This window comes from Otolemur garnettii, unplaced genomic scaffold (genome assembly GCF_000181295.1).
Source record: "Otolemur garnettii isolate 467f Iridium unplaced genomic scaffold, OtoGar3 scaffold00006, whole genome shotgun sequence".
In the NCBI taxonomy this organism is placed as follows: Eukaryota; Metazoa; Chordata; class Mammalia; order Primates; family Galagidae; genus Otolemur; species Otolemur garnettii.
In genome coordinates this window covers 45,478,089-45,491,568 of record NW_003852401.1, presented here as the reverse complement: position 1 = coordinate 45,491,568, position 13,480 = coordinate 45,478,089, and the positions used below count along the sequence as shown (strand labels likewise).

The window sequence follows — 13,480 nt, the reverse complement described above, 5'->3', positions numbered from 1 at the left end:
GGGGGTGCTGTGTGCATGGGAGCTATTTCCTTCCTCACCTGTGGACTATGGGGGCAACCTGAGGGCCTTTGGAGTAGTGGATATGTGTTCTCAGAAGAGTAGAAGGGACTTTGTCAGACTTTGGGGGAATCTTCTAAAATTGAAAGACATTTTATATCTATGGAATCACCTTTTTACCCAGGGGGCAAAGGAAAACTGTTGTGCCCTACACCAAAGGACTTCTGCATGTGACTTTCAGAGGTCAGCTGCTTTCATTCTGGGTTGGACCCTGCTTATGTTGAATTTCAGCCAGCATGTCTCTAGCATACAGAATTTGAGATTTTTTTTCCCCTCCCCCATTTCTTCTGTTTTTGTTCTGTGTAAACAGTTCCTGCCGTAGTAACATAGACAAATATAGCAGAGAATGCTTTTCTGGAAGAAGAATGCTCCCTAAGCATTTTTTAACCATTTTTGGGAAGAATTGATCTTTCTGTGTGTTTCAGACAGGCTGAAAGAGGGGAGGCCCGTTGCTGTAAATTGAAGTGACATCATGTGTATTGCCCCCATTGATCCGCTTTTAGTCTCCAGCCAGGATAAAAGGAAATGGCATCAGGGAGGAAGCATGCTTCATTTAGGCACAGATCCCAGAGTGATAATGGGGTAATAATAGAACTCACGCCACTGTCCGTCGGTGGCTGCATTAGTCCTCGGCCCATTCCCTGTCCAGGGAGCCGCACAGTGACTTTCTTCGTGTGCAGCTGCAGCATGCCAGCAGGTCTGTGCCGGGAGGTGCCCTCGTTTGCTTTCAAGGGTACAGGCAGTGGGGGCTCCAGTGTTCGCGAGCACTGGTCCCTTGTCGTGGGTCCTGACTCTGGAAGGTCGTCTTGAGATGTGTGACATTTTCTGATCTAGGAGGTGAGCTGGGCTTTTCTGTATCATGCTATGGAAGAAATGGTGGAGGAGCCTTCATTATGTGGGTGGTCTTCTGGGAGCTCTGAGAAAGAGGGAGCGATGTCCTCTGTGACAGCAATAAGAGGATTCTGGAAGACGGGTTTGATTTCTTTGTGTTGCTTGTAGGTTAGGAGGGTAGGTTTGGAAAATTCTTATTTTCTTTCCGGAACCTATGTAGGAACTCTTTGAAACCATTCAAAGTTAAGCAGCCGGTGTCCACTTTTAAGTTGACTAGGGAAAATACAAAACCTTTTTTTTCGATTTCCTTTGTACATTTATCAATAATTAACAACTATAAATTGTCTATGTTTAGAGCAAGTATACAGACTTCTAAAATCGGTAACAAGTAGCATTTGTACTTGATGACCTCCCTAGCATTTTCTTTCTTGTGTTCATTTGAGTAAGTTTTAAGTTCTGAAGTTTGCTTTCAAGTACTCACATGACTTTAATACCCCATAGTCTTATTTTGTCTAGTTTCTGAAGCAGATGCATTTTTAAAATATTGAGTTGGTCTCCATATGGAAAATATAACCCCGTTATGAATTCCTTGTTTGTGCAAAGGAAAGGACTTTCTATTTCTGTCATTGGACTGTGGGTGTGAGCAGTATTAGACCCTCAGAAATAAAACAAGTTCTTTTTATAATGTTTAAAAGAGCTGCTTTCTTGAGGAGGTAATATTCAGACATGTACTTTATTTTTCTTGATCACTCCATAGTATGAGTAAAGCCGTATCTGTCTCCTGCAGTATTACTATATTAAAACACAATTGGCCTAGAAGTCATGTGAAATTTAATTTGATTTCTACGTGGGTGGGAGTGGAATGATCCACACAACATTTCCCGTAACTCCTGTGCCAGCTGCCCAGGCTGGTCTCACGGCCCCAGCTCTGCCTCTGAGCACATTTGCTAGTGTATGAGATCTTTCACATACTTTACAAACATTTGGCTTATTACATATTATTTCTTTTTCATTGTAGGGTGGCTTTAGAGGGAGCAAGTGTTGATTATACAAAGGGAAATGCACTGTATTAAAGTAGCTACTTAACTCATTTTTGCTTTACTATCCTTTTTAAGATCTGATATCTCACTTTTTTTAAATGTTTACTTATTTGTGAATAAAGATGCTTAGTTTTATTGTCTGCCCTCCCAAACAGCGTTTATTCATTGATTTCATTTTCTGATTTTCATTGTTTAGAAACTATCTCCCTCCTCCTTCCCCCTCCCCCCATGAATTAGAGTTACAGCTAAAAGCCAAATGGCTACAGGTTGTTTACTGAGTGAGAATCATTTCTGTAAGTCTGTTCTGAAGAGTCAGACCCATAGAAATCTCCTGGCATTATGGAAGAATGTTTGCAGCATGGTCGTGTTGGTCCTTGTTGTGCTCTGCCTGCCTCTGAACAAGCTGGCTCTTGCAGCAGTCTGCTTTGGTGCCTTGCTAAGGAGGAGCAGATACCTGGAGGGTGGTATCCACCCTTGCTCTTTACCACTCTGCAATTAGAGTCAATTATGCTTACTAAAGAACCCTATTGTTTTGTCCACATGTGTACTCCCTTCCACCTAACTCAGGGTCTTAGCTTTAAATATTTCTATCATGTAAAATTTGGAGGGGACGAAAATGCATGGTGATTTTTTTTCAGGTCTGTTTCTATGTGCAGATGTGTAAACTTTCTGCTTTGAGGAAAACTCAGATGATCTATGTATGACTACAGGTATTTTGATAGGTTCACGTATTAGTAGTAATTGTTTGATTTTAAACTGGAGCTGTGTTTATTGGTTAAATGCAGTTGGGATAAGTTGAGGACCATGCTAGTTGTCTCACTCAAGGGTTTTTTCTTTTTCCTCTGTGGGTCTCTTTAGTTTAAACCAAGTCCGAAACAAGAGTTCCAACAATAGACCTCTTTGTAAGTGCAGGCACATAATAGGGAGATGCTTTTCTTTCTACTCTTTCTTTCCCTATAATTCTGCAAATTGGCAGGGCTGGTTCTTTCCCTATTTAGTTAACAAACGAGGCCCCAATCCTGGGCGATGGGTGTTCTGCCCTGGACCAGGCATTGTTAGTACTGAGAAATCATTTCTCTGTTGGGCTGGATCCTACCCCAGAAGGCTGCCTTCCTGTGTCTGGAGCGGCCTCAGTCGACATCAAGCTCCTGTTGCCCTCAAGAGTGGCTGCCTTTAGAAATGCTGCTCACCAGTTTTGAGAAGCAGGAGGTGTTTGGGCGGGGGCGGGGGGATGCAAGGCAGGCTGGGCCACTCTGACCCAGTCTGGGCCCTTCCTTTACCTACATACTGCTGGGGGTTCTTGTCCCTGGAGTGTGACACTCTCCCTTCCCCCAGCCCCTGCAGAGGGAGGTGGGCTGCTCTGGCAAGGGCAGAGCACCCTGGAGTGGGGACCCATTGGAGCACATTTTGGTAGTAGCAAAATAAGGGGGGGGGGGCTGGGGGAGGCCCATGACTGGGGAGAAAAGCCATCATGGAGGGGGTTCGTTGCGGGAGGGAATCTGGTGAATGGCCTTCAGGGAATGGGAAGGGTACAGATAAGGCCAGAGGCTGAAGACTCAGCCTGTAGCAGAAAAGGCCCTCCTTTGGCACATGGAAAGAGGCTGCAGGGTGAGTTGGGGAGGAGGAGGGGGAGGGCCAAGAGAGCTGCTCCAGCCAGGACAGGAGGACCCAGCAAGAAAGACAGAGAAACTAGTCTGGCATTGTGGCAGGAGGCTGAGCCAAGAGGATCGCTTAAGTCCAGATCTGGAGTTTCAGGTTGCTGTGAGCCAAGCCAACACCATGGCACTACTCAGAGCAATAGAGTCAAGGCAGAGAACCAGGTTTCCACTGCACACCTGGCCCAAGAGTACCTTGAAAGGTGCTTCTGGTGTGAACAGGTGAGGAGGCTCACCAGAGGCTCAGGGTCCTGAGTTTGGCCTTTTCTGTAAAATAGATTTCTTTTTAATATCATAAAAGTAGGTTCATGTGTCTAATAAAATTATAAATTATGGTATGTTAGTGGTCTTTGTAGCTATGTAGTAATTTGATGTCTTTATAAATGTCTTAAGAACACTGACTTCTCAATGAAAAGACACTAAGGGTTAGTAGTTCCTTGAGTCCTTTTGTAATGGCATTTCGCTGAAGGCAGCTTGTTTTTCCTGTCTGCTTGAAAAACTGTCCCTAGCATGACTTTGAGATGGCGTGATGTTATAAAACAAACAGATCCAAGAACCGAACAATGTGCATCTGTGTACCTGTTTCCATAGGAAAGTGGGGTTTATTGGAACTTAGAAGGGGAGAAGAAGAAATGTAAGAAATGCAACCTTTGTGGAATTACATGGAGGATGTTGCCATGTAGTCTGGCAATTTCTCTGCATGTATATTTTGGTAAAATGTGTGTGTGTGAATGAGTTGGGAGAGGAGCCAGGCAGAGCACACACTTGGGGGCAAAAAGATGGAGGAGGGGGACAGAAGCCAGTAATTTTTTAAAATTTTCCATTAACTCTAACTTCTTAACATAACTTTTTTCAGAGTTAATGGAAAGTGGCAGTTGAAATCCAGGTGTTCTTATGAATATTCTGTAGAATTTGCTGTTGGCTTCCAGACCTGTAAATTTGGGTTGGTTAATAGGAATTACCTGGGCATACACAGGGATAGAAAAGCAGCTACATGTGGAGAATGGTGGGAATTCATAGTGATATTTTAAAACCTTGACTTTTAGAATAAAATACTTCTCAGTTTCTATACCGTATATCTTAAATTGACTTCTCCAGTGGGCTGCTCTGTGGGGCAGTGCCGCCAGTCTGGGCACTGTGGCGCCTGGTGAGTAAGACAGATGAAGTCGTACTCTTCTGTTATTAGATCTCACAAATACTGTTTTATTTTTGTAACACATAAGACTAAACTTCTCTCTCTGTCCTTAACTGCCAGTACCACTTTTGACCTTTCCTATCTGAAAACTCGGAAATATAGGAGACTTTGTGTATCATCTGTGCTCATAGCTATATGTAGAATCATTTGTGTACCCTTTTCAAATTTTTTGGTGGCGTGTAAACTTATTTTATAATGGAGAAAATACATTTTCTTTTCAGTGTGTAGCAGATATAGGCAGGGTTTATTTGGTAAAGAAGGAAATCTGAAAGCTGCTTCTTATTTCTGTTACATTTCCATGTATTCGCCTATAATTGGATGGTGGCTTGAATCTTGACTACTTCATTTTTTTTGAGATGTCTTACTCTGTTGCCTCAGGCCAGAGTGCTATGGTATCAGCTTATACAAAGCTCAAACTCATAAATTCAAGCAGTCCTCCTCCCTCAGCCTCCCAGAGTGCTGGGATTGCAGACATGAGCCAATATGCCCCACTGGCCTCTTGAATCTTTTGTCTATGCTAAATTACATTTTTTTTTTGGCATATGCATGCTATAAAGGATAGGATCTACTCAAGTACAGTAATGTTAAGATGAGCACAGTTTTGATCTGCTCTAAATGTAGAACTGGAATGAAAAGTCACAGAAAACGGGGCTTTGTCAGGCTCCAGAATACAGTATCTTTGGGGATTTAGATAATGTAAACCCTGAGGTTTTACAGAAGTCAACTCAGCATGTTTTAGACATAGGCCCAGGTTACCCTGGATTTACTCTCTTTGGTCTAAATGTTTGTATTTAGTTTCTGAACAGCTGAATGGGATTTTCACGGGCTGTTTGGTTTTGCCCTCAGCTTCTTCCAGACCAGCTGGTCTTGCTTCTGGAGCTTCTCTTAGAGCAGAAGACCTTGAGCCCCCGAACTCTGCAAAGCCTCCAGAAGACATACCACCTCCACGATCAGGATGCCGAGGTAAACAGGAATACCTTCAGAGTTTAAACACCAGATCCCCACTGTTGGTGAAGAGTGATGATCCCATCGTAGTCCCAGACTACTAGAACTACTGTTTCTGTTAGCAAAATCTCACATGTTAGCAAAGAAAAGATGCTTTGGAGAGTGTATGCCCCCCCCCCGTGTGCTTATTCCAGCAGGAGCCTTCTGGCCATGCTTGCACTTCTAACCAGGGTATTTTGAAATCCTAACTTTCCCCCTCTTAAAGACAGAAATAAGCCTCCTAAAGGAAGGAACAGGTGGGGTGGAGCATTTTTAAGCCATAAACTTGGGCGGGGCTTCTTGCACACTGATGGAGGGAGGCACTTTCCTGTTGCACAGTAGAGACTTGGCTCAGATGTGTCAGAGATGCTTGGTTGCCTTCAGTTAGGACAGGAAAGGAGCCATGTGTAGAGGAAATGAAAACCAAATCCAGCAGCCAGGGTTTGAAAAGTAAAATCGGATGTTTGTGGGAAAGCAAGATGATGCCATCCTTAATATCTTTTACCTTATTGTGAGGAATGCCGTGTGAATAGTAAAAGAAATTCCAGGGTATTTTATATTTATTATATATAATAATATTGTATTCAGTCATCTTAAGTAAAAAACAAAAGCTCTAAGAGAAATCTTTTATAAAATTTCTAAAATGCAGAAAGTGTGAATTAAGTTTGGTTTGTATATAGTTGAAAATGACTCTGAACGTTTTAAAACTGTACAGTCTAGTACTGCTGCCATTAGCCACATTAACATTCTTGACCACTTGAAATTTAGCTATTTGGAATGGAGATGTATTGGTATATGTATAAAGATAACAGATGTTAAAGACATCAAATAAAAAACAAAATGCAATAGTTTCTCCCTATCAATGACAGTGTTGAAATGATATTTTGGATTTATTGGTTTAAATGAATTTTATAATCATAAAGATGGCTGGGCAGGGTAGCTCCTATCTATAAATCTAGCATTCTGGGAGGCCAAGGTGGGAAGATCACTGAGGATAGGGGTCGAAGACCAGCCTGAACAAGAATGAGACCCATCTTTACAAAAATGAGAAAAATTAGCCAGGCAAATGTTGTGCACCTGTGGTTCCAGGCTGAGGCAGGAGAATTGCCTGAACCCAGGAGCTTGAGATTACAGTGAACCATGATGATACCGTTACACTCTAGTCTGGGAGACAGAGCAAGAAAAACCATGTCTCAAAAAGAAAGAAAGAGAAAAGGAATAAATGGATTAAAAAGCCAATTTTCTTCGTAACTGAAAGGTAAGATGGACATTTTTATGCATTTTAAAGTTCCATGAACTGAAGAGTAATTGAAAAACTCCAAGAAAACACAGCTTTTTATCCACCTGAGCACAGATTAAATGTGCAACTGTTGCTGTTTATTTCAACTCTTATATAATTGTTTATAGCAGTTTCTAAATGCCAGACTGTTATTTTTCATTAGTGTTTAAAAGACCTTCCTATTTATAGACATTAGGCTATGTTTATTGGTGCTGAATACCGCTGAAATGCCAGGACCCTGTGATGGGCATGGACAGACCAGGGTGGGAGGATCAGAGCAGGCTCCAGGCACCTGTCACTTGATGTCCGGAAGCCCTGAGATGGGAGACACAGTTTCCCCCCCCATCCTTCTGGTACAAAACACATCCTGGTCTTAATTTATAGCTTAACTTTGTTGTTATATAACCTCTTAAGCCTTTGGGAAGTATAACAGGTTTTATTTGGTTGCTTGTTTTATATCTCACATGGTGTTTCATGATACCCAGACAGGGCAGTCTCTTCAGAGTGGGTCCCTGGTAATGAGAGACTGGGGTCTGAGGACGTCTTTGCTCATTTTATGTGACTAGTAACGGTCAGCGTTCATGCTGTTCACAAACACTGTGCTAGGCACTGAGTACACAGTGGTGGAAATGACAGGCAAAGAACCTTACGTCTTGTGAGAAGACAGCTCACGTGTAAATGTACAAGACAAGAGCTCTGAAGGGGATCTGTAGGGTAGACTTGAGCAGAGTTTCTTAAGGTAGAATATGCAAGAAAGGCTGCTCAGAGAAAGTGGCCTAAAAACATGGGGCTATCCACACGAAGCCCAGGACCAAGGGAGTTTCTAGACAGAGGTGACAGCCAGAGCAGAGGGATGAGCTTGGCGTGTACTAGGATAGGAATCAATAGACTTTCTCTGTGAAGGACCAGGTAGTTAATACTTCACATCACACAGTCTCTATTGCAACTATTAAAGTTTGTTGTTGTAGGGCAAAAGGTGCCTTGGACAATATGTGAGCAGACGTACATGGCTGTGTGTCAGTAAAACTTTTTATGGACCCTGAAACTTGAATTTCATGTAATTAACACATCTCAAGATAGTCATCTTTTTTCCCCCTGTTACTTTTTAAAACTGTTTGAAACATATACACCATTCTTAGCTACAGGCTGATGTGGCCTGCCCCACTAGGGTCTGCTGGCTCCCCTGTGGCCTGCAGGGTTGAAGTAGATTGTTGGGGAATCAGATCAGGAGGTAGGTGGGATGAGGTCAGGGACTCTGGGACCTTAAGACTAATGTGTATGTCTCAGGAAGTGCCTCCACCCCAAATCCTCAAGGTCGTGGCGTATGGCTGTTCACACTGACAGCTTATCTCACTGAAGTTTCCTTGAAATGTCACTCAGAACCCGAAAAGCATCAGGACTTTGGCCAATCAGGATGTTTTCTGGAAACATTATTAAGTGTAATTTATAATGACAGTGATTAACTGGAATTTAGTTGAATAATCATCAGCCTTGATTTCAAGTGACAGAACATTTCATGGGAAAAAGAATTGTTCCTTGATAGGAAAAGTCTCAGGCATCCTGACTTTTTTCTGGGTACTTCTCCTTAGGAAGTAAGGATAGTTAGTCCCTTTCAGATGTTATCAGGGCTCTTCAAGGTGGGATAAACAGCACTTGTTTAAATGGTGGCCAGAGATGCTGGAGTGAGGCAGGCTGTGCACTTAGCATCTCTGTGGAAATGGCTCTAGAGGGGGTTCCTGGCAGGGATCAGAGTGAGTTATGGCTCTGATGCTCTTTGCTTGGGGCACTGCCCTAGGACCTTGGGACCACAGCTTTGAATTAAATGTCTAGTGCAGAAAAACAGCAGCCTGGAATGCTAGAGTTTCTCTCTAGTACAAGAGCAAGAATGCAAGCAACGGGGCGAGGAGTGGGTCGTGTTTCTTTTAATGTGTCTGGGCGAATGCCCTTGTATTTTAAGATATGCAGAAAGGTTCCCCTTGCTTGCTGTTAATTGGTCTTTTCCCTGAAAGCAAGTACTGAGGACACCCTTGCAGTTCGAGCCTGCTGCTGTCTTCTTAGACGCAGAGCATTGCCGTCCTGGGCTGCTTATGCCCCTCTTTGCAGAGTGCGCTGCACCGGTCTTTTGTTAGCTGAGCGGATGTCCTTGATGTAGCATATTCCTGAGGTAGATGGCCTTTCAAGAGTCTGGACAGTGTGAGAAACCTATCTGACGACTCAAGGGAATCCGGGCTCTCCATTGCAGTGGTTGCTTTAGCTTCTGGGCCATTGCTCCTGTTTTTCCCTTCCCTCCCTCCTTTCCTCTCTGTAGGAGTGGGCTGACGCAGTCCCACCCACGCGTGGAAGGAAGGAGACGTTTATTTTTGACTATCCTCCTGTGTGTGTCAGTTGTTGTATTGCTTCCGTGTTCCAGTTGTGCTCACAGAAGGCCTGATCTATGGGTTGGCGTCTCTGAACAGGGATGGGAGTGTAAGGATGTTGCTCACCAGGTGCTTGCATAGCAGAGGTTTGTGGGGACCTGCCTTCTGAATATGGTTCTAGGTTAGTATGCCCTCCGCACCTAACATCACAGCCCGCAAGTGTCTGCATCACATGGCATGCATACACAGGTCTGCTCTGGGGACAGGTGGTGCCACATGTTCAGAATTTTAAAGGAAAAGTATACAAGAACATAGGAAGTTAGAAGGTGGGTAAAGCAGTACATACCGTCCTAGGCTACCTCATGCTTTTACCACCCTCTGCAGGGTGGGGCACAGGAGAACCACCTTACGTTCCTAGGCCTGGAAGGTGAAGCTCACTGCAAGAGTCAACCATCTTCCATACACCAGGCCTAAGGCGGCCGGCCTCGTGCCAGGCTGCTTCAACTAGGGAGGAAGTGAGCTGAAGGGAACTGGAGTCCTTAGGATCACCTTGGCTACAGTATATTGCTCAAATAAAGAGCCAGAAAGGTTTAAAAATATATTTGACCACTAATTCTGGGAACAAAAGATGCTCTCTAACATAAATCCTTTTTTAAATAATTCCTTGCCTGCCTTAGCAGGTCTCTTACCTCTAAACTAGCTTCTCCTTGGTAGTGAGGTGGCAGTCACTGGGACTTGGCTCTGCGAACTTTCCCCAGAACCCCACAACTGCCCTTCGGGCAACTTTATTTCTGCAGACCACACTGAGCACTAATCAATCAGAGCACACCTCAGGTGGCAGAGCCTCCAGCAGCATTCAGGTGGTGTCTCTTGCTGGAAAGCACCAGGCTGCAGCATGCTGTGCTCTCGTGTGTTGGTCGCCATGCTGAGAGAGACAGTTCTGGGAGGAGCCATTCGCAGCATCAGTCTGTCCCCTCACTGGTGGAAAGGAAGAGGCCTCCTGGATGGGTTGGAGCAAGAAAGTGCATCAGTGTCTTTCCCACGAGCAGCTTTCATGTTCGGGGCAAGGATGGTACCTGCTCATGTGAATGTGCGTGTCTCTTCCAGCTCCTGATAGCTTCTGAGCGCTCAGGTCAGCTGAGTACCTGGCACTGGCTGAGGTGTATTGACGGAGCAGTGAGGTGGGTTTAGGTCCTGGGGCCCTAGCCGGCCAGCGACCGCAGACAGGCTGCCTACCTTCTGCAGGCTGTGTTTTCCACACCCACATAGCAGTGTCTCACCTAGACTGGTGGCTTTTGGACCTTTTGCTTACAACCAACTAGAAAAACTATGAAACTACCTTTACTCTGGTATTTTTCATTTTGTTGTTTGTTTTTTTTTTTTAAAGTGCATTGTGACACAGTAAATTGATTTTTGTGGCACACTAATGGGTCACAGCCCACAGTTTGAAGAACGCTGGAGCATAGGATGGTTCAAAGGCTCTCACTGGCTCTCTTGCTTCCTCCTTGGAGACCACAGTTCCTAAAACCTCAGATTCTTCAGGATTCAAATGGAGCTATAAACACCTTCTTCATGGGATTATTAACACACAACAGGACCACATCTGTGAGAGTCCTGAGAACACTCGAAGGCCCGTAGTTTTAATGTTCAGGGAAGACACTTCTGCCCATTTCCTCTGAAATGGTGACATCTTGTTGCTCAGCTGAAACAACTTTGATATTACGTCTTGACCTATAGTCTCTTTTAATCTGTGAGGACTGGCAGAGAGAGAAAAGAAGTGTGCTCAGTTGTGGGATGTGTGTTCTGTTCGCAGTCCATCCCTAGGGCTGCCCAGCTGTTGGGAGCCCCTGGGCATTTGGCCTCACAATTCTTAATCTAGGGGTTGGGGGGAGGGGTGTGTGTATGTGTGTGTTTTGCCCAGGGTGAGGGCAAAATCAGCATAAAAGTTGCTGTAAATTAGGGTTTCTCAACTTGGACGCTGCTGACATTTTGGACTAAACACTTCTTTGTCATGGAAGGCTATTCTGCACATTGTGGTATGTTCAGCCTCCCTGGCCTCCACTCGTGAGATGCCAGAACAGCCCCTTCTCTCTTTCATCGTGACACCCGGACATGTCTCTAGACACCGCCACATACATCCCCTGGAAGGCAGAGTTGCTGGGTTAAGAGCCATTGTTCAAAGCAACTGCTGATCCACCAGGAGCGGTTTTTAAAATGCCATTTCATAAAGTGCCTGTTCATTGGTTACAGCACAAAGTGGAGTAGCTGGAAAGGCAGTTAACTGCACTGAGAGGCCATCCTGAGCCAGCTGTACTCTACAGAGACTCCAGAGGATGTAACCTTGGTAGGTTGAAATCTTTCATGTGGAAGAAAAAAAGAGTTGAAAACTAAAGTAGTAGGAGCAAGTACCTCTCAGGAAACAGGTTAGTAAGTACGGACAAACCCGTTTGACCACTTACCCGGCTGCATTCTGGACTGAAAAGGACACTTTCAAGGTTGATTGCAAATGGAAAAACATCTAACCTGGCAGCACTGACTGTGGTTGAAGAGCCCTTGCTAACCATGTCAGATAGCCTCCCATGCCTGGGCTGGGTTTTACTAAGCAGGGAGGCATGTATTTTAACATTGTTAATGAGAGAGCTTGCTGTCTGCTTAGAAAAGAATGCAGTTCAGCATTTTGTTTGCAGTCCAGTGGTGGAAGGTGTGACTCTGTCAGCACAGTGGTCTGACGGCTTTGATGGTCATTCCTAAATTTCATTTGGGCCAAACACATCCTATTAATTGAGCATTTAATGACTAACAGACCTCGGGGAGCAGAGAAGAAAGTTTTGGCCGTGTTATCCATCTAGATTCTAAAATCAGCTGTCTTCGTGATTCTGCTCATTCCTTTTAACGCTAAAACTCTTCTCATTCAAAACTACTTTCACCTTCTGCATTGGGGGGAATGCATTTTGGATGCTAAAAAGGGTCCTTTCCCTGCATTGCCTCTTGTTACTTTTTGCAGTATTCTGGCTACAAATAAATATGACATTTCAGTTTTGTTTTTTCACAGAATCGTTCAGAGGAGTGGTCAGATGTAATCTCTTTGGGCTCTGTTGCCATTTCAGGGGGTGCAACAATTTATTAAGATGCAGTGTGCTGAATTTAGCTCTTCTTGTGCCCTTGATCAGAATCTGAGTATCATAGAAAGGCAGAAACCCTGGCTTTGCTGACAGCAGGTCCTGTGATCATGGGGGTGTGTGAGGACAACACCAGCTATGCTTCCCCCACCACGGTGCTGTGTTGGGTGTGTGGCAGTCCATGGTGTTGGCGCCAAGGCCTCTGAGTAAGGGCAGTGCCAGAGAGCTGGCTCCTTATCATTGATGTCCAGAGGCCCATGGTGGGTCCCTACCCCTGCTGGCTGTGCTAGGTACAGACAGAGCCAGGGCTTCATTCAAGCCAGCTGGCTTACTAGGTCTGCGCCCAGTGTTGTCAGGGTGCACCATTGTGGAATGAAGCCCCACAAGGCAGGTTTTCAAGTTGAAAACACTAAAAAGGGAGACCATTGTGGAGGGTCAGAAAAGCATGTGGCAATTAGTGAAGTGGTTTTCCAGGGTGGAACATAAGGGGCCAGATCTCTAGGGGAGCTCCCAGCAGGGCAAGTTGACACTTGCCTCTTCCTCCTGACAGCTCCCACGTACTCAGCATTAGTCCCTTTGTCACAGTGTCTACATTAGGTTGGGGATCTGGCTTATTAGTCCCTTGATGTTGTCAAGCTCAGGTTGCATATCAAGAGGCTAAATGCTGATGAATCTGAACTTCAGAATGTGGCCTATAAATAGGATAGTTTAGTATCAGATTTTTAAAACTCAAGACCGAGCTTATGAAGGTTATAATTGTTCTTTTATACAGCGTTATAATTCCTTTTCTAGAGTTTTTAAATCTAAGTGGATATAGATTGAAAAACAGGATTGGGGTAATTGTGTTTAGTTGCTTTAGACATTTAGGGGTGGCACCTGTGGTTCAGTTGGTAGGGTGCTGGCCCCATATACCGTGGGTGGCAGGTTCAAACCTGACCCTGGCCAAACTGCCACAAAAAATAG

At 44.5% G+C, this 13,480-nt stretch overlaps 1 protein-coding gene across 3 annotated transcripts in view; it reads left to right on the top strand.

Moving 5' to 3' along the window:
• CUNH9orf3 (chromosome unknown C9orf3 homolog) overlaps window positions 1-13,480 on the top strand; it is a 384,867-nt gene that overhangs the window by 350,923 nt on the left and 20,464 nt on the right. For all 3 annotated transcript variants that reach the window (XM_012814094.2, XM_023508155.1, XM_023508160.1), the window contains one exon: window positions 5,625-5,741. In XM_012814094.2, the coding sequence (XP_012669548.1) occupies window positions 5,625-5,741 (117 nt within the window). The remainder of the gene's footprint in view (window positions 1-5,624; window positions 5,742-13,480) is intronic.